At 44.2% G+C, this 18,189-nt stretch overlaps 1 protein-coding gene across 3 annotated transcripts in view; it reads left to right on the top strand.

Moving 5' to 3' along the window:
• Positions 1-16,983, top strand: part of GCGR (glucagon receptor) — a 52,093-nt gene extending 35,110 nt beyond the window's left edge. For 2 of the 3 annotated variants that reach the window (XM_089538393.1, XM_089538403.1), the window contains exons 2-14: positions 3,205-3,346; positions 3,434-3,530; positions 4,673-4,780; positions 5,094-5,215; positions 5,360-5,466; positions 6,800-6,953; positions 8,535-8,694; positions 12,348-12,408; positions 12,653-12,722; positions 13,546-13,634; positions 14,134-14,272; positions 14,787-14,828; positions 15,935-16,983. In XM_089538393.1, coding sequence (XP_089394519.1) covers positions 3,293-3,346; positions 3,434-3,530; positions 4,673-4,780; positions 5,094-5,215; positions 5,360-5,466; positions 6,800-6,953; positions 8,535-8,694; positions 12,348-12,408; positions 12,653-12,722; positions 13,546-13,634; positions 14,134-14,272; positions 14,787-14,828; positions 15,935-16,234 — 1,503 coding nt within the window. In that variant the 5' untranslated portion in view covers positions 3,205-3,292 and the 3' untranslated portion in view covers positions 16,235-16,983. The remainder of the gene's footprint in view (positions 1-3,204; positions 3,347-3,433; positions 3,531-4,672; positions 4,781-5,093; positions 5,216-5,359; positions 5,467-6,799; positions 6,954-8,534; positions 8,695-12,347; positions 12,409-12,652; positions 12,723-13,545; positions 13,635-14,133; positions 14,273-14,786; positions 14,829-15,934) is intronic. The other variant, XM_089538413.1, reaches the window with a different exon arrangement.
• Positions 16,984-18,189: the final 1,206 nt, after the last annotated feature.

Below are 18,189 nucleotides of genomic sequence, written 5' to 3'. Positions count from 1 at the left end.
GCTGCTGCTATCTTGGCATGTGGCATATGCACCCTCAGCATTATTCCACAGGATTTTTACGCCTAGACATGCTGGGCAGAGGGGCTCCTAATTTGCTCCCAGTTAAAAGGCATGTCTTTATTGTCTCAGGGAATTTTTTTTTATTATTATTATTTTTGCTAAGAAAAAAGATGGAAGAAACAAAGAGAAAATGCGGGAGGGATGCATACTGAAATCTACAAGCATCCATGAGCCAGGCAGTGCGATTGCATAGTAAAAATCTCCTTTGGAAACACCCATTATTTCCAACACTTTTTGCTTCCTACATCAGCTGATCTATATGCATTTATATATTCTAATGCACAGACAAAGCACCTAGCTGCCTCTCCATCCAGTGAATTGCTGTTTCTTAGATGACATGGGAGGTCTCCCATTAATAATAATAATAATAAATAATAAATTTTATTTATACCCCGCCTTTCCAAAAAAATGATCAAGGCGGCTTACAAATGTTAAAAACAGTTACAATAGGATTTACAATACAAATTAAATTACAATATAAAAGTTAAAACATTACTACAAAGAATAGGAACAGGAGTCAAAAAATACACATATCAGGGTACAAACAATCAATCACAAATATTTTGGAGTCAAAGGAAGAAAACAAGGGCAGAGAAAAATCAATTAAACTAAAGAGGGAAGGCCAATCTAAATAAGTATGTTTTTAAATTCTTCTTAAAAGAATCTAATGAGGCGGCAGAGCGAAGCTCTAAGGGGAGCTTATTCCAGGAAGATGGGGCAACGATGGTAAAAGCCCTCTGTGAGGTCCTTACAAGATGTGCTCTAGGAACCTCTAACAGGTTTGTCCCGGATGATCTAAGTGTGCGGGGCGGATTATGTGGGGAGAGGCGGTCCTCCAAGTACCCTGGGCCCAAGCCATTTAGGGCTTTATAGGTTAAAACCAACACCTTGTATTGAGCTCGGAAGCGAATAGGCAGCCAGTGAAGATCTTTTAAAATAGGTGTTATATGGTCCGACCTGGAAATACCAGCGACCAGTCTAGCTGCCATATTCTGTACAATTTGCAGCTTCCGGGTTTGGTACAAGGGTTGCCCCATGTAGAGCGCATTGCAGAAATCCAATCGAGAGGTTACTAAAGCATGTACAACAGTTTCAAGGTTCCTACGGTCCAGGTAAGGGCGCAGCTGGCGTATCAGCCGGAGCTGATAGCAAGCACTCCTGACCGTCGCATCCACCTGAGATGTTAGCTGGAGCGACGAGTCAAGGAGCACCCCCAAGCTGCGCACCGAGTCCTTCAAGGGGAGCGTGACCCTGTTCAGGACCGGATGACAAATCTCATCACCCGGAGCCGGGGAACCTATCACCAGTACTTCCGTTTTCCCTGGATTCACACTGAGTTTGTTCTCCCTCATCCAGCCCATTACCGACGCCAAGCAGGCATCTAGAGGAGAGATGCCATCCTTAGTTACTGCATCAGTCGGAGACACAGAGAAGACTATTTGGGTGTCATCAGCATACTGATAACACCGCGCCCCGTGTCTCCGGATGATCTCTCCCAGCGGTTTCATGTAAATGTTGAATAGCATAGGGGACAAAATCGCTCCTTGAGGGACACCAGATGTAAGGGCCCTCATGTCGGAGCGACAGTCCCCCAGGCTCCTCCTTCCTTAACTGTAATCTTTCGGCCTGTGAGGGGGAGAATAGGCTGGCCCATCTCCATCAGGGCTAGCCTGAAGAAAGAGGCTCCTCCCTCCATAACTGTCATCTTTTGGCCTAAGAGGGAGAGAATAGGCTGGCCCAGCTCCATCAGGGCTAGCCTGAAGAAAGAGGCTCCTCCTTCTCTAACTGTCATCCTTCGGCCTGGGAGGGAGGGAATAGGCTGGCCCAGCTCCATCAGGGCTAGCCTGAAGATAGAGGCTCCTCCCTCCATAACTGTCATCCTTTGGCCTATGAGGGAGAGAATAGGCTGGCCCAGCTCCATCAGGGCTAGCCTGAAGAAGAAGAGCCCTCCCTCCGGTCCATCTGCCTTGTTCCAGGCTTCCGAGGGAGAGAAGAACGCTGGACCTGATCCCCTCCCCTACCATTCCCTTCTCCTTTTGTGTCATGTCTTTTTAGATTGTAAGCCTAAGGGCAGGGAACCGTCTATTATCCCCTCTGTTGTAAGCCACCCGGATTCCCAGTGATTGGGTGGCATATAAATAAATCCTATTATTATTATTATTATTATTATTATTATTATTAAATATCATGGACCAAAGCTTGGGGTAGTTACATTTTTGAAGACAACTCCTTGAATCCTCCACCAGCATTGTAGTGGTTAGAGGATGAATGCATGGACCATGGCCATGCTAGCAGGGAGTCTGGGAGTTGTAGTCCAAAAATGTCTTTGTGTTCTGTTATGGGCAGCGGTGTCCCTAAAACAGCATTGTGTGACATGTGTTCCAGAAGTTTTTTGACTGTAAGTTTCACATGCCCTAGCCAGCCTAGGTGATGGTGAAGGATGATGGAAGTTGCAGTGCAGTAATGCCTTCTTTCTACCCTAAAAGGATGAAAGGGACTAGCCTAGTGCCCAAGGCATTCATACTTGTTGGACGGCTCAGCCAAGCTTAGCAAAAGCAGCATTAGAGTCATTTCTTTGTGCACTGTTGCATTTTGTTGCACACAGTTCATTCCCAGCACATGCCACAAATTTAGGCTGGCCGGTAAGTGCCATGTGAATGACTTTTCAGGACTCAGGCAATACTGGTGTTCTGAGGAAAAGCACGTGAAAAAACGCAGTCCCTGAGCTGCATCGTAGTGGCTCATGTCTCACTGGGCACTCAGCATGGAACTAAATCCAGCCCTGAAATAGCTTTCCCCAAAAGAGGCTCCAGTTACAGTGACTGGCATCCTAGCCTGGGTGTTCTCAGCTCCCTCTAGCTCCCCTAAGTGTCAGAGAGTCCCCAGGCAACAACCAGAAGCAGGGGTAAAACAGGTTCCATGCACCTGACCTAGGTGGACCTGCAGCAGCCATGTTCGCTCGTTGGGTAGCTGTCATTCCCAAATTTCCTGGCACTGAGTCTGGTATCTGAACGCACCCACTCCCAGCCTGCGTCATCAACCTTGGAGACAGGGGACTAGAGCCTAATATCTGCAGGAGAGCAGTGAGGAGTCTGCAAACATATGTGGCATCCCTACTCTTTCATCCTTGCTTACAATTTGCAGGGCTCCTGCCAAACCAGCCCCAGGACCTTCTGTAGCTGGTCAGCCGTTCCGGGAGCTTCCCAATGCAGTTTTGTAGCCCTCCAGAGGGATGTCCCAGTCACGCCTCCTTAGTATCCTGCTGGTGCTGGTGCTGTGCCTCCAGGTAAGGCCCTTGGATCCTCAGTTCAGGTTTAATACCCACACATTTATCAGGCCACTAAAGTGTCCACTCTGTCCTTTTTTCACTCAGGGAACCTCAGCCCAGATTATGGACTACCTCTTTGAGAGCTGGAAGGCTTATAGTGAAGAGTGTCACCACAACATGAGCCTCCTGCCGCCACCCACTGGTGAGACAAGACTCACACCCACCTCGGAGGTTATGGATCAGCAGATGTAGCCCTAAAGGGGGAATGGGAGGGCCAGCCCTACCGTTAAAGAGACTGAAGCAGCCACCTTAAGCACCTGAGAAGACAGCAAATGGTTCAGTATTTAATTGTGATGATGTTTCTGCTGCCACATTGGGGAAAGAACCATGTGAGAGATTATTATGCCTCAGGTGTTTCAACTGGGGGTGGAAGGGGAGATCATTTGTTGTTCCACCTCAGAAACAAAATGTCTGCCAGGGAGATATTTTGTTAGCTTTGTCACCCAGTTGACTTTCTTTCCCATTCCTTTAATCAAGCTCAGCCTTCTTGCTAAGCAATGGGCAGCTATGTGCTGGGGCCATATGCACTTCTGCATACCTCCGGCAGTAGTGGATGTGAGACAAGAATTGTGGAGGCTGCAAAGGTGCACTAAGGCAACCTGCAGCACTGGGTGCATCAGAAAAAAAGCTACAGAGATCAGGATATTTATGAAAATGAACAGCGGTGACTTACTTTCAATAAGTAAAACTGAAAATAGCTTCAGGACAGTAGATCCTAAGGGATGAGTTGAGCAGGCTTAATGGAAGGTCTGTGAACCAGTCACTTGGCAGTTGTGCATTCACACATACATGTATGTGATCCACAAATGTGTCCTAAGTACCAGTTCTGCTGGGAGGTTGCCTTGATTTGAAAGCTACCATTGTTTGGCAAGCAACTTAGTTATGGAAAGGATTTTAAAATGGTGAAGAATAGGACTCATTGTTATTTATATCCTGCCTTTTCCCCAGTCCAGGACTCAGGGGAGTTTGCAAAAGCTAAAACAGATACAGATAAAAGTTCATTTCCTTCAGACATTAAAAATGTTTAAGTAGAATTAAAAACTGTTAAAAGCACATCCATTAAAGTAGTAAAGAATAAATACATGCAATGGAGTACATACTGAAAGAGACTTTCCACCATGCCATCAGCCCTCACAGGCCTGCTGAATCAAAAAAAGTCTCACCTGCCTATGGAAAGATAGTAAGGAGGGTATAAGTCTAACCCTTCTAACAAATGCACACTTCTGTTTTCTCCACCACCACCACCACATATGCACACCCTAAGCTCCCTCTCCTCTTCAACAGAACTGGTTTGCAACCGAACCTTTGACAAATACTCGTGTTGGCCCGATGCACAACCCAACACCACTGTCAATGTTTCCTGCCCTTGGTTCCTGCCCTGGTATGACCAAGGTACTTGTCCATGAGGGTGGGAGTGGGAGTGGGAGTGGGACCCTGCCCTTAGTAGAGGAAATAGGCCAGACGTGTCTCCACCATGGGGCTTCAGGAGTAAAAATGGAACATTGGCAAGGACAGGGAGGGAGAGCGGGATCAACCTGATATTCTGCAGAGGACTAAAGTTGGGAAAGTGTGGAGAAGAGGCACAGGTTCAGAAAATTGGAAGTGTGGGTAGTGCAGAGATGAAACAAGAAATTGTCAAGGATCAGCACAATTATGGAGTTACTTCATGTGGTTGGATGCTGATCATCCGTGTTTTCTTTTACAGTGAAGCATGGCTATGTATTTAAGAAGTGTGGCCCAGATGGACAATGGGTGACTACTACTGAAGGGAAGTCATTGCGTGATGCCCATCAGTGTGTGATGGACAACAAGACCATCTCAGACCAGGTGAGCATGAAGGCCAGCTTGAGCTCTGAGGGTGGCCTGTGAGAACATACCCTGCTCCTCCCTCCATTTCTATATGCAAAAGACCCCTTGAGCAGATGAGAGGACCAGGAGTAACCCAGTCTCTTTTTCTTTATCTCTTTCCAGGAGAGGTTTGCTAGGATCTATGGTAGCTTCAAGGTGATGTACACGGTTGGCTACTCAGTGTCTCTCTGCACCCTCCTCCTTGCCTTGGCTGTGCTGCTAGGCTTCAGGTGCCTTGGGAATTGGACATTGGGATGAGGAGGAGAGGGGGATTGTTGTTGAGGAAAGTGACCATGATGGTTGTGGGGAGGAAGGACATGGAACCTTTTAGCCAGATTCAATGATGTTGATCTAAAAAAGAGGGAGTGCAGTTATTGGTTTGTTTGAAAAAAATTGAGACTCCATCGCATTGCGAGCACTGGTTGGAGGAGTTACATCTTTCAAGCTGGACAATAACCATAGAGCTGTTACTCTTCAAATTGGAGAGGTTGGAGTTCCTTATTTTTGTTAACATTAGGTGCAGCTGATGGGCTATATGAAAGAGGAAGAGAAATAAATTACATGCAATGTAATGTGTTTGCTTGCTTTTAAAAACCCACCAATGGGAGGTGGTTTCTGTGGTGGTGATGGGGAGATCCAGAATCTGTGATGGAGTTAGCAGGTGTACACTTCAGTGTCATGCCTGCAAATTAATTTTGCTCTCTTGTCAATCTTTTTAGATTATCATATGGGGGGAAAAGCTGGGAATAAAAGGCATACTCCTGGCAAAGTAACACAATCATGCTGAAGATTTTCAAACACATCGCGGTTATCCAGGACTGAACCCATGAAGAACCATCAATACTCCAGCAGCAAACCATTCATGGCTTGTTGCTGGAGCATTGCTGATTCTTCATGGTTTAAGTCCTGGATAAGCACAACGTCATTGGAAAATCTTCAGCGTGCTCATGCTACTTTGCCAGGAATATGTCTCCCCCCTGCCCAATTTCCCCCCCGTCTCATAATCTCCAGGTGCATCACTGCAGAAATAAGTTTCACACCACTTTAACTGCCATGGCTATGGGATTCTGGGATTTGTAGTTTTGTGAGATATTTGCCCTTCTGGTTAACCTTCTGTTTAAGCTCTGGTGCCACAACAAACTACATAGCCCAAGATTACATAGAATGGAACCATGACAATTAAAGGAGTGTCAAACTGCATTAATTCTGCAGTGTGGAAGCAGCTTGAGAAGTGGTGTACAACTAACTAAATAAATAAATGCACAGATGCTTCTGTTAATAAAGGCCAGCTACCATCAAACCTGAACCCCCAGGTACTTGTCCCTGAATAACATTCAGAGTTTGCAGGACAGGTACAGCATGACATACGTGAATGGAGTTGAGGGAGAAGTGAGGAGCAGAAGGTGGATCCTGGGGCTGGTGGCCAGGGAGGTATCAGACTACAGATGAAATTGTGGAGAGGGCTGAAGGTGGGAAAGAGGAGGAGGAAAGGCTGGGTAAGGGGTATCTCCATGGTGCCAGCCCTGCTGGACAGGCCATGCTGACCAGCTCCCTGCTCTCCAGCAAGCTGCACTGCATGCGCAACTACATCCACATGAACCTCTTCGCCTCCTTCATCCTGAAGGGCATCTCGGTGCTTATCATCGACACGCTGCTCAACACCCGCTACAGTGAGAAGATCGACGACTACAATGTGGGCCTTTGGCTGAGTCATGAGGTGACACATCTGTTCCCATTTCCCCCACCCCCACCCCCTTTTGATGCATGGTTTCTTCTCCTTCCCTTTCTTCACCTCTCCAATATTATAAGATGGGAAGCTTCAGTCAACTCCTCCCCATCCCCATGTCTTCCCCATCTATGAAGAACTACTGATCCCACTTAGATATGGGGCTGACCTTATCTGATTCCACACTTAAATTGACAAGAGCCAACCATAAAGCTCAAGAATTTCTCAGAGCTTTCACAAGGCAATAAAACAGGTTAAAGCGATCCATAATGTAAATGTAAAACCTACATTATCTGCTGTATATAGTCCGTTCATCTACTCTGTTCTATTATAAATTCATAAAACTCAATACATACTGAGCATAAGGGGGCCTAGTGGCACTGCTCTAAATTAACCTTTATGGAAATGAAAGCTGGTCTGGAGCAAAGCTTAGAAAATTTCCTCCTTTTTTGGGCTAAAACACCCAGAATCCTCCCACCAGCAGAATCACTGGCTGTGTTGGCTGGGGATTCTGGGAATTTTAAAAAAGGGGAACTTTTCCAGCCTTTGGTCCTGAAATGACACCCTGGTTCAGATGAAGCCGTACCTTTCCCTTCCTTCCCCCAGTCATGTTCTGCAAACCTCTGGTTCAGTACTCCTATCTAGAGACCAATATATAGCAATTTGTAAGCTGCTCTGAGCCTTTGTGGCAAAATAATGAGGTATAAATGCAATAAATAAATACATAATACATACATACATAAAGGGAACTCAGTACCAATTGTTGTCATCATGCAGTTTGAATCAGCTGTGATTTGAAATTTGTTCAACACCACTAGTGTGTTGTCAAGAAGAGACTGAGATCTAATCTGCACTGCAGAATTAATGCAGTTTAACACCGCTTTAACTGCCATGGCTCCATCCTATGGAAATTCTGGGATTTTTATTTTGTTGTTCCATCAGACCTCTCTGACAAGGAAAGCTAAATATCTCACAAAAGTACAAACCCTAGAATTCCATAGCATTGAGCCACAGCAGTTAAAGTGGTATCAATCTGCATTCCGCAGTTCAGATTAGACATGAGTCTGATGAAAGTCATAAAATGTGCTTCTCCCTTTCTTTTCCCCTTCCATGCTGCCCCGTCCATACTGTACCCCAAAGCAAAGGACTGAAGCAACTCCTGTACCAGTAGCTTTTATTTATAAAACACCAACCACAACATTATGGGGTTGGACCATTAGGAAGGGAGAAGCAATGGCCTTTAGTTACAAATGCTGAGGGGCATCAGGGACAGCATCCCAGCAGTTCCTCCTGAGGCTGCCCACTCCCTTGACCATTCCCTTTTCTTCGAGAACAGAACTGAATGTGCCACACAAGGGCAGTTATTTTGGCCTTTGTGTCAGGCAGCACAGCCTTCTGAGGAGAAGTGGCCAAGCAGTACTCTTGGGGATTTGCCACCTCTAGTAACATTTTTCCTTTATGTTCAGGTTGTTTTGGGCATTGTGTGGGAATGTGAGGATTGAGGGTTGGAGTTCTTTGCCAAAAGCTTCCAGGCTTTAATGCCCTTTCCACTAACTTTTCTGCATTTCCCAGGCGGCGGCAGGCTGCCGGGCAGCCACTGTGTTCATGCAGTATGGCATTGTGGCCAACTACTGCTGGCTGCTGGTGGAAGGGATCTACCTGCACAACTTGCTCGTGCTAGCTGTTTTCTCCGAGCGCAGCTACTTCACCCTCTACCTCTGTATTGGCTGGGGTGAGTAGGTGGCCACCAGGGCCCTAAATAAGATGGGCAACTTGAGCCTCAAGTTCCTTTTCAATGGGGAACTGCAGGAGCACAGAGAGAGTAACTCAGGCATGCAATATTGTCACGTAGGGGAAAGAAATGGGAGGCAGAGACATTGGAGAAGCAGGAAAGGGCAATGGTGCAGATGCCTATCACTATCTGTTGGGAGGAAAGAGCATATGAACTTATCTCTGGATTATGGGATGGGGAGGAGGCTGGAGCCAGACTGCATTTTCTGTTGATGGAACAGACGGCTCTCTGAGATGCTGTGGAGGCTCTCCTTGGAAGTGAGGGATGACTGGTTTTTAGATTCCCTTCTACACCACCTCCCATACTGTTCAGGAGGCTCCTCCAACCCTCCAGACCATTGTTTCAGGAACGAGAGGGATGCCAGGAAGAGGAAGGATGAAATAAGTAGAAATGATCTCTCTTTACCACTTTGTCTCTTGAGAGTCATGAGTAAAGTATGCTGATAGGATCCAAGCCTGCATATATATCATACTGCTATAGGCAGTGGCGCCCTTCTCCAGTTAGCAGAGGCCAGAACTTGCAAGTAATGTGTTACATGTAAAAATGTTCCCATGTTATAGGTGAGAATAATAAAGGGATAATGATAACCTATCTTTCTGTAGGTTAACATTAATAGTACATGTAATGTATTTTTGAGGAGGGTGTGTTATTAACTTACTAATTACTTCCAGAATGTTTTAAGGATCATTTTGGGAAAGTTTTAGACATTTTTGGCCATTTTTCTTTTTTTAAGGAATTAAAAAAATTAAATATTAAAAATAACATTTTTAGTAATAATCCATTAGTCTGAAATACCAGTACACAAGGGGATCTTCTTGCATCTTTGAAACTAACTATTGCAGCATAAGCGTTCGTAGTTTACTTCTGCATCTCAGATGTAGTATTGCACAATGGCATCCCCAGGCTGGTGTCACCTGGTGTGTGTGGAGGGGGCTGCCAGGGGGGGGGGTTCCCACTTGTTCACTCCTCCAGGGCTGTGCAGGGGGGGCATGGCAAGGGGAGGGGGCTTGCCCCTTCTTCGCCTCCACACAGCTTTTTGTAAGGAGGGAGCTGGACATAGGTGAAGCCAAGAGGGACACACTCACCCCTCCTCATCTTCCACTGCCTTGGCTTCCTCCTCAGGGAGAGAGCTGATTGTGAAGAAGAAGGAGTGGGTGCCAGCATGACGAGTACAGCACCCCTTGCATCAGAAGGAAGACCCCACCAAGTGTCACCCTGCTTCTGGGATGTCACCCAATGTGGTTCTCCTGCATCCCCCTAATGATGCTACTGGGTCTTCATCTGAGAAAGTAGACCAGGACTACGAAAGCTTATGCTACAACTTCTTTCTCTCAGTTAGTCTCAAAGGTGCTACAAGATCCATTTGCATTTTCATAACGAGTAATTGTTGCACAAGTAATTCTGCCAACCTAGCAGTTCGAAAATATGTAAAAGTGCAAGTAGATACATAGGTACCACTTTGGTGGAAAGGTAACAGCGTTCTGTGCAGTCATGCCGGCCACATGACCACCGGTGCAATCTTTGACAACGCTGGCTCCCTCAGCTTAGTAACGGAGATGAGCATTGGCTCCTATAGTTGAACACAACCTGACAACCTTTCACATTTTTAATTAATGCATAATGCGTACAATGACAATTAATGGCAATACAAATGTGCTTTTAGAAAGCACCTACTAATGTCAACATATATTTTTTTAAAAAATTGTTCAGGTTTGTCAGAGATTCTGCTATAGTTCTGTTCCATATGTGGAAACAGTCTCCATTAGGTTATCTCAAGATGGGCTGAGTGTCAATCAGTTTGTGTCTTTAAAACAGAAGAGTCATCATTTTTTAAGCACCATCTGCTATCTTCTTGTGTTGCTGATCTCTGGTTTAATTAAAATGGTCAAATATTTGGAATATTCCAGATTGGTCTGAAATGGATGTATGATGTGTTGAGAGCAAGGAGCAGGGATTCTGAAAAAAAGTGGTGAGATAAGAAAGATAATGTTAAACAGGGTGACCAGGGTGTGTATGTCTTGGGTTCAATGTGAGAGGAGGTGTTCTCTTCTCAAGAGCAACTCTGAGAAGAAAGTGGCCATGAGAAATAATCCAGGAATCACTGGGCTCTGAAGAGGTCACAGTCCAGACTCCCTATCCTGTGTTCTTTCCTCCAAAAAGAGAAAACCCTTTTCTCATTGGGTTGAATGTCAGATTTTATCCAGCATTTGTGAAATCTTGGCCCAACTATTAGTCAAAATTGAACCGGCAGATGTCAAGGGGCATGGGGTAGAGGTGAGAGCTCTGTATGCCAGATGGCCTATTCTCCCCTGTTCTCCCGAGGTGAGAATGCTGGGCACCCTCTTCTACTCCACCTCAGGGAACAAAATGTCTGTAACACCAACAATGTACTAAAGAACTAGCTTGTTGCTTTCTCGGATGCTACAGGATCTTCATACAGTATTTTCTTTCATGCCTTCCTAATAACACCTAGTAAAAGATGTGTTATGTGACAGCATCATGCTCAAGTGTTTCTTGGAAGGAAGTGAACCAGACTGATTTCCAGTCTATGCCAATTTCACATGTATTCATAAAGAACATTTCCATTGTCCCCATTTAATCCATGATTTTAAAAGGTCTGCATTTTTTTTAAAAAAAGCAAACACATTTAAACACATATTTCCAAATGCAGTTTCTCTTAAAATAATTGTGATTCTAATCTCAAAATATACATTTTCTATATAATTTCATAGTACTCCCCCTTTTGTTTGTTTGTTTGTTTGTTTGGTGCCAAGAACAGCATCAGAACATTGGGGAAGTGCTCTGACCTGCATGTTAGTCCCCAGGAGGGGAGCAAGTCAGTTCATACTGGAAGGGACAGATCACTGTGTCACCTATCCACCCACTCAATTTAATTGGCTGCTACTCGCAAGAGGGGTGGTGCATTCTGAATGCCATGACACCATCTCATATGTCTTCATCTTTTACCAAACATTCCTAAGGAGACACAGGGAGGAGACACTGATGTTCTTACTGGCAGCCAGACATCCCTCATGCCTACTAAACCTTGGCTAGGAGGGCAACCTTATCCAACTGGAGCTGCACACTCTTGCAGCTAAAGCCATGCACAGAGTTTTTGGGAGAGTTTGAAAGCAGTATGACAGATTTGTTTGTTGCGTGGTCTAAAATCATTTATTTGCTCCTTCATGTTCTCAGGTTAAATTGAATTTTTAAAGCACTACAACACTCTGTTGCAACATCTTTTTGTCCAATGGGACAGAAACAACATTAAGCCATGGCTTTATCTTACCATCTTTAATGCATGATGGGCTTTTTAAAGGCAAATTTCATTTACAACGGAAAGGTGTATGATCTGGACTGATGCTTTGGCATAGGGGTTTGGGGGGATTTAACCATTTGCCTCCTGTTGAGGGTCCCAGTCTGAATCATGGGCCCCAAACTCAATATTTGCATAGGAACAAGCCTTCCATTTACTTCACTGACTCTCTTCTACTTCACGGCATCAAAATAGGAATGAAAAGTAGTAATGCTGATTAAATTTCTGCCTATAACAGGGGAGATGCTCTGTATAATTCTCTTTCCTCTTTTTCCAGGAGCTCCAATTCTCTTCATTGTGCCATGGGTGGTGGTGAAATTTCTTTATGAAAATATTCAGTAAGTTCTGACAACCAGTGCACCAGAACATTGTATGTACACATGAGCTGGTGTACAGATAGGTTGTTTTTCTGCACTCACTTTTGTCTGCACCAAACAATTTAGCAGGTGAACTTCATGAGAATGCAGGATAAAAACTGCACTGTACAGGAGTGGGGAGGGGGTGTTGCTTAGCAATAGAATGAGTACATATTTGCTTGACTGTCTTTTACACTGTCCTTCCTTCCTTCCTTCTTTTCTTAAGATGCTGGAGTACCAACAATAACATGGGTTTCTGGTGGATCCTGCGTTTTCCTGTCTTTCTGGCCATCTTTGTGAGTCTTTATCTCTTTCATGTTTATCTAAGTTTCAAAATGCATTGCTCAGAGTTGCTCTTTTCTTCCAATTGATCCTAAAGGTGGCATCACTTTCCTGCTTCTGATAGCTTCTTCTTAATAATAATAAAAAAGATAAACTGGAGGTTTGGAGGGCAGTTATCTTCCCAAGTATAGAAAAACCTAAGGTCTACCTTAGCTTAGCTGCCTTAACAAACATAAATTCCACATGTTCTGAATCTCTCTCTCTCTCTCTCACACACACACACACACACACACACACACACGATACAGTAGCATTTGGCCAGTTACTATCTTTAAAGGCAGCCCCACATCAAGTGCATTACTGTAGTACAACCATAACACTGCTAGAACAGTCAAGGTCCATTCTATCCAGATAGGGTTGCTACAGCTGTACCAGCCTAAGCTGACAAAAAGCACAGCTCAGAAACACAGCTACTACCACTATCTGAGTTTCTCAGGTTCATGCAGAGTCCAGGAGAGCTCTCAGTCTGTTAACCTGAATGAGGCAATTTAGTGTGTCTGCTACACTTTTCATAAGTGCTCAAAGAACAAGGGGTTTTAATATACAAATATACCAGTGGTGAACCAGCACTTTCAGGATGTGTTCTATGCCTGGATGACAGACTATAGGAAGACCTATGCAAACCAGTGTGAGGTTAGAAGAGTGAGAAGCTAAATGCTAACAATTATTCTTATTATGTGCAACAGTCCATTACATATTAACGTACAGTACATGAATCTCTACTCCCTCCCGTGCTATTCCTTCCCACCTCTCAACCACGTGGTCTCTCTCTTTCAGATCAATTTCTTCATTTTTATCCGTATCATTCAGATATTGGTCTCCAAACTCCGTGCCCACCAGATGCGCTACACAGACTACAAATTCCGGTAATGGCTATTGTTCCTATAGGACCATGATTTTCTTTGGATGAGGACATTGTGTTCCATCACTGTCCAAAACATCCTGGCCTTTCTTTTGGGGAGAGTTTCCTTGCAATCACTTCCACCATGTCTATGGGCTATTTAGGCTAGCACACTGGTTTGTGGGTTTGTGAACTGACCATCAGTTTGTGATGTTGTTGCATCTGTCTTCCTGCACACAAGCCCATTTGTATCTCCTGTAGATAGGGTACATATATGGGCCTGGCTACTAGATAAGGAGCTGACAAGAAAAAAAGGAGATACATCTCAACATGTTTTTAAAATGGCCTTTCATAGGCTGAAAAGCCCATTACAGGTAGTAAAATGCCTTCTTTTAAGCATTTTAAGATGTCCCCCTTTTTTCTTGTTGATTTCATCAAAGTTGTTCCTCAATTTTTGCTTGTTTTTTTTATTAACTGGATAATGGAGCCTATTTCTTATAATATGTTCTGATGTTCTATTTTAGACTGGCCAAGTCAACACTGACACTTATTCCGTTGTTGGGCATCCATGAAGTGGTTTTTGCTTTTGTCACTGATGAGCATGCCCAAGGCACACTAAGATATGTCAAGCTGTTCTTTGACCTCTTCCTCAGCTCCTTCCAGGTGAGACATAGAACACTCCTCTGCCTCATCCACCCCCATTTCCTCTCCCAACTCTGTATTGAGGTGGGCAAAATGAAGTCCATGAACTACAGACAACCCTACATATCCATGGATTTGTTATCCAAGGATTCAAGCATCCATGTTTTGAAAATAATGGAGAAAATGTATCAATTCCAAACAGCAAACCTTGATTTTGCCATTTTATATAAGGGACACCATTTTACTATGCCATTGTATTTAATGGGACTTGAACATCCACACATTTTGTTATCAATGTGGAGTCCTGGAACCAAACCCCAGTGGATACCAAGGGCCCACTGTACATACAGCTGCTCATTAAGGTGCCTTTGTGATCCTGCAGTCTCCAGTACCCTCACCTCTGATTTCCCCATTACCAAGTGGTCAGTATATATGTATACGCACACATTCACTCACTCACTTTCTCACACACACACACACACACACACACACACTTTGAACAACCTTGTTCTGATTGATTCTTCTCTTTCACTAGGGAATGCTGGTGGCCATTCTTTACTGTTTTGTGAACAAAGAGGTGAGTGTGAATTTTGGCCAGGGAGATAATGGGATATAGGTTGCTGTGCATATGGGAGAAATTAATGGGGATGAGGAGTAGGATTTCCACCTCTTTCTTCTGAATGGTGTTAAGAGGCACAGTTGCCTTTTGCAATATCCTTCTTAAATATTGGCAGAGCTGCAGGGTCTAGACAGTTTAATTCACTCAGTATGATGCTGTTTTGGTTACAGATACAACCCCCCCCCCCCCCCCGCTCATCTCTTCCATATGTGCCTTTTGCCCATATCATTGAGTGAACCAAACATATTTGGTATGCTGATCCTGTTACATATACAACTGGATTTGTGCAGTAGTAGACAGCTGCTGCTGCCTATAAGGAAAAACAGACTTCAGAAGAGGCCAGTTTTCTTCCCTTTTAAACATCTTTTTATTAGGTTTTCCAACATTGATTTTAAGAAAATAAAACACACATCTTACATTCCTTATATAAATCATCTAACAACACAAATACAACAAATATTGACAAACCAAGAACAAAAAATTTACATACAATTTCATTAATTTATTTCCTTTCCTGCAATGCATGGGTTGCAAAAATAAGAGGCCAGTTTTCATTGAAGCAGTAAGAGGAAAGATGGTGGTGCTTTGCACTTTACTTCCTGCATTCTCACCACAATTCCGTATACCCATGTATCTTCCTCCAGTGAGTTTCAATACATGCGGTTCATGTCAGCTCTGCAAAGAGCTATTCCACAGTGCTGATTCAGGAACCTGACAGTGAGTGTAGTTGCAGCATGTAAAAGTGATAGTGGGAGATAATTTTTAAATCTCTCTCATCTTTGCACTGAACATCACTTCCTTTCTAAGTTGCTTTTCACTACAATAAGCTGAGACCAGCCTGTGCATGCTAACATGTAACATTTTGCTTTAGCTCTTAAAATGTTAGATCTGGGTTTATTTGTCCTACCTGTGAGCCTCTTAGAGACATTTTCTTGTTTATAAGGGTTGCATCTTCCCAGCTACTGGAAGTAGTCTTACACTATCTTAGCAAACTGGCAAAAAATTTAAAAAAGAGTATCAAACCAATGGCAAAACACAGGTCTTCTGGTATTTCATTTCCATAGGTACAATCAGAACTTACAAAGAAATGGACACGCTGGAAGCTTGGCTGGGACATAGAAGAGGAATACAAGCACACATACAGCCACACACCCAATGTCCGCAATGGGGGTGCCAGCACCTTTGAGAAGCACAAACTGGTTGGCAACTACCTCAATGGGTTGGGGCGCAGCCAAGCCACCGTCCATACTAGCACACAGTATCTGGAGAGAACAGGCTGCAGTGCCAGTGAGAACTTGGCTGCAGGTGGAAATTGGCAGCCCCAAAGCTATGACTTCCCTGACACAGTCGAGAGCAACTTCTGAAGCAGGTCTACTTATCTGCCCCACCACATGGGACCTATTTCTTTGTCCCAGAGGACAGATACACTGCAGGTCAAGGAAGGCAGCTGATGCTGGCAGGAACCCAAACTTGGAGACATCAAGAGGACATGTGACTGGAAACAGTGTCATCTTCCAAGTTGCCTGGAAATGTTGATAGAACGGTGCAAGTTCTTTTATGTTGGAGACACGTTTGTGAGACCTGATAAGACTTACTGCCCTGCCTGTATGCATGCATAGTGTCCCACAGCTGTGCCCCACTGTCGGTGAGCATTAGATGGAACAAGGCAGGCGGAGGTAGCCCAGTGATGGAATATCTTGAGGGAGGTGACAGTGCCAAACAGACTTTGTGTAGGAAGAGATTCAGTACATTGTCAAGGGGCTCTGAAAACCTGTACAGTTTAGAGGCCAGGCCATGATCAACACTGATCAAATCCTTGAGAATCTGAGACTCCCTTCTTTTAAAACAAGTTTCTAGCCCTTATATCTACAGAGAACAAATTAAGAATATGTCAGCAGTATTTGCTAAAAGGTTAAAAAAAAGCATGGATGTTGTGCAGTTGCTTCTTTTAATCATGCAGTAGGATATCACCAGCTATTCCCTAAATTTAATTCATTCTACCCTTCTCTTCTAGATAAATAAATCTTAGTGTAAAATTTTGCCAAAAGAAAAGCTCCCTCCCCCTCAAGACAATTCTGCGCAAAACTTGAAAATATATAATTGTCCAATATAACTATGCCCAAGATCCTTATTAACACTGCTTGCATGATTTGGTATCCTTCCCACCCTGGCAGCTGTCATACCCCAGGAGGGGCTGCTACAGCTGCTGCTTACCAGTTTGGAGAGAAGGAAGGAGAGGCAATTCAGATGATGACAAAGGTGTAGATCTTAGTTTCCAGGTGAGAAAGAAACCAAATACTCTCCTCTCCCTTTAGCTGGGAATCAAGAGCAGCTGTATCTTCATTATCTGAATTGTCTCTCCCATCCCCTCTAGTCAGCAGCAGCAACAGTCCCTTCCTAAGGTTTGCCAGCTGTTTGTGAGAGGAAGTTTGGGATAGAGCACAAAGGGCCAGGACTAGCTCCCTGTTCCCCATCCAAAAAGAGATATACACAGATGGACCTTACAAGAGCCTGTGTGCTGGTTTGAATGTTGGACTAGGACTTTGGGAGACTAGGATCTGGTTCCCTGCTCACCCATGGAAACCCAGTGAGTGACCTTAGGCAAATCATGCCTTCAGCCTAAAAGGAAGGCAAGGCCAAACCGCCTCTGAAAAAAGTCATCAAGAAAATCCTGTGATAGGGTCACCATAAGTTGCAATCTACTTGACAGCACATAACTGTGTCATAAACAGAATGGGAGCCTGTGTGTTTTAGTTGCAACGTGTTGTTTTCGGTGACTGCAGAACAAGCGAACAGCAACCATGCCTCTTGAAGGATATACAGTCGGCCCTTCTTATACATGGATTTTTTTATACACGGATTCAAGCATCCACGGTTTGAAAATATTCCAAAAAAGTATAAATTTCAAATTTCAAACCTTGATTTTCCTTTTTTTTTTAAATAAGGGATACCATTTTGCTATGTCATTATATTTAATGGAACTTGAGCATCCACAGATTTTGGGGGGATCTTGGAACCAAACCCCAGAGTATAACAAGGGTCCACTGAATAGGCTGAAAGTGAAACTTTCAAATCTTGGTGGGTGGCAGTGGTGGAGGAAGTGTTGCCTTCAGGGCTTAAGAAGCTAGCAGTACTACCCTGCAGCCTATTTATGGAAATAACAGTGTTTACTCAGGGGACAAGGGCCATCAGTCCTCAGCCACAAAGGCAGCTGTGCCACTTCACTGCAACTTCCTTTTATTCTGGAACAACCTTTTTCTTGGTTGACTCTGTAGATTGGGGGGGGGGGGGGGGAGAGAAAGTAATGCAAGCTCCAAGG

The sequence above is a fragment of the Sceloporus occidentalis genome, unplaced genomic scaffold (assembly GCF_023333645.1).
Source record: "Sceloporus occidentalis isolate IW3139 unplaced genomic scaffold, rSceOcc1.0.p SCAF_1, whole genome shotgun sequence".
Taxonomy (NCBI): domain Eukaryota; kingdom Metazoa; phylum Chordata; class Lepidosauria; order Squamata; family Phrynosomatidae; genus Sceloporus; species Sceloporus occidentalis.
Note: the sequence above shows the minus strand (reverse complement) of the source record. Positions and strands in the feature narration are given on the sequence as shown.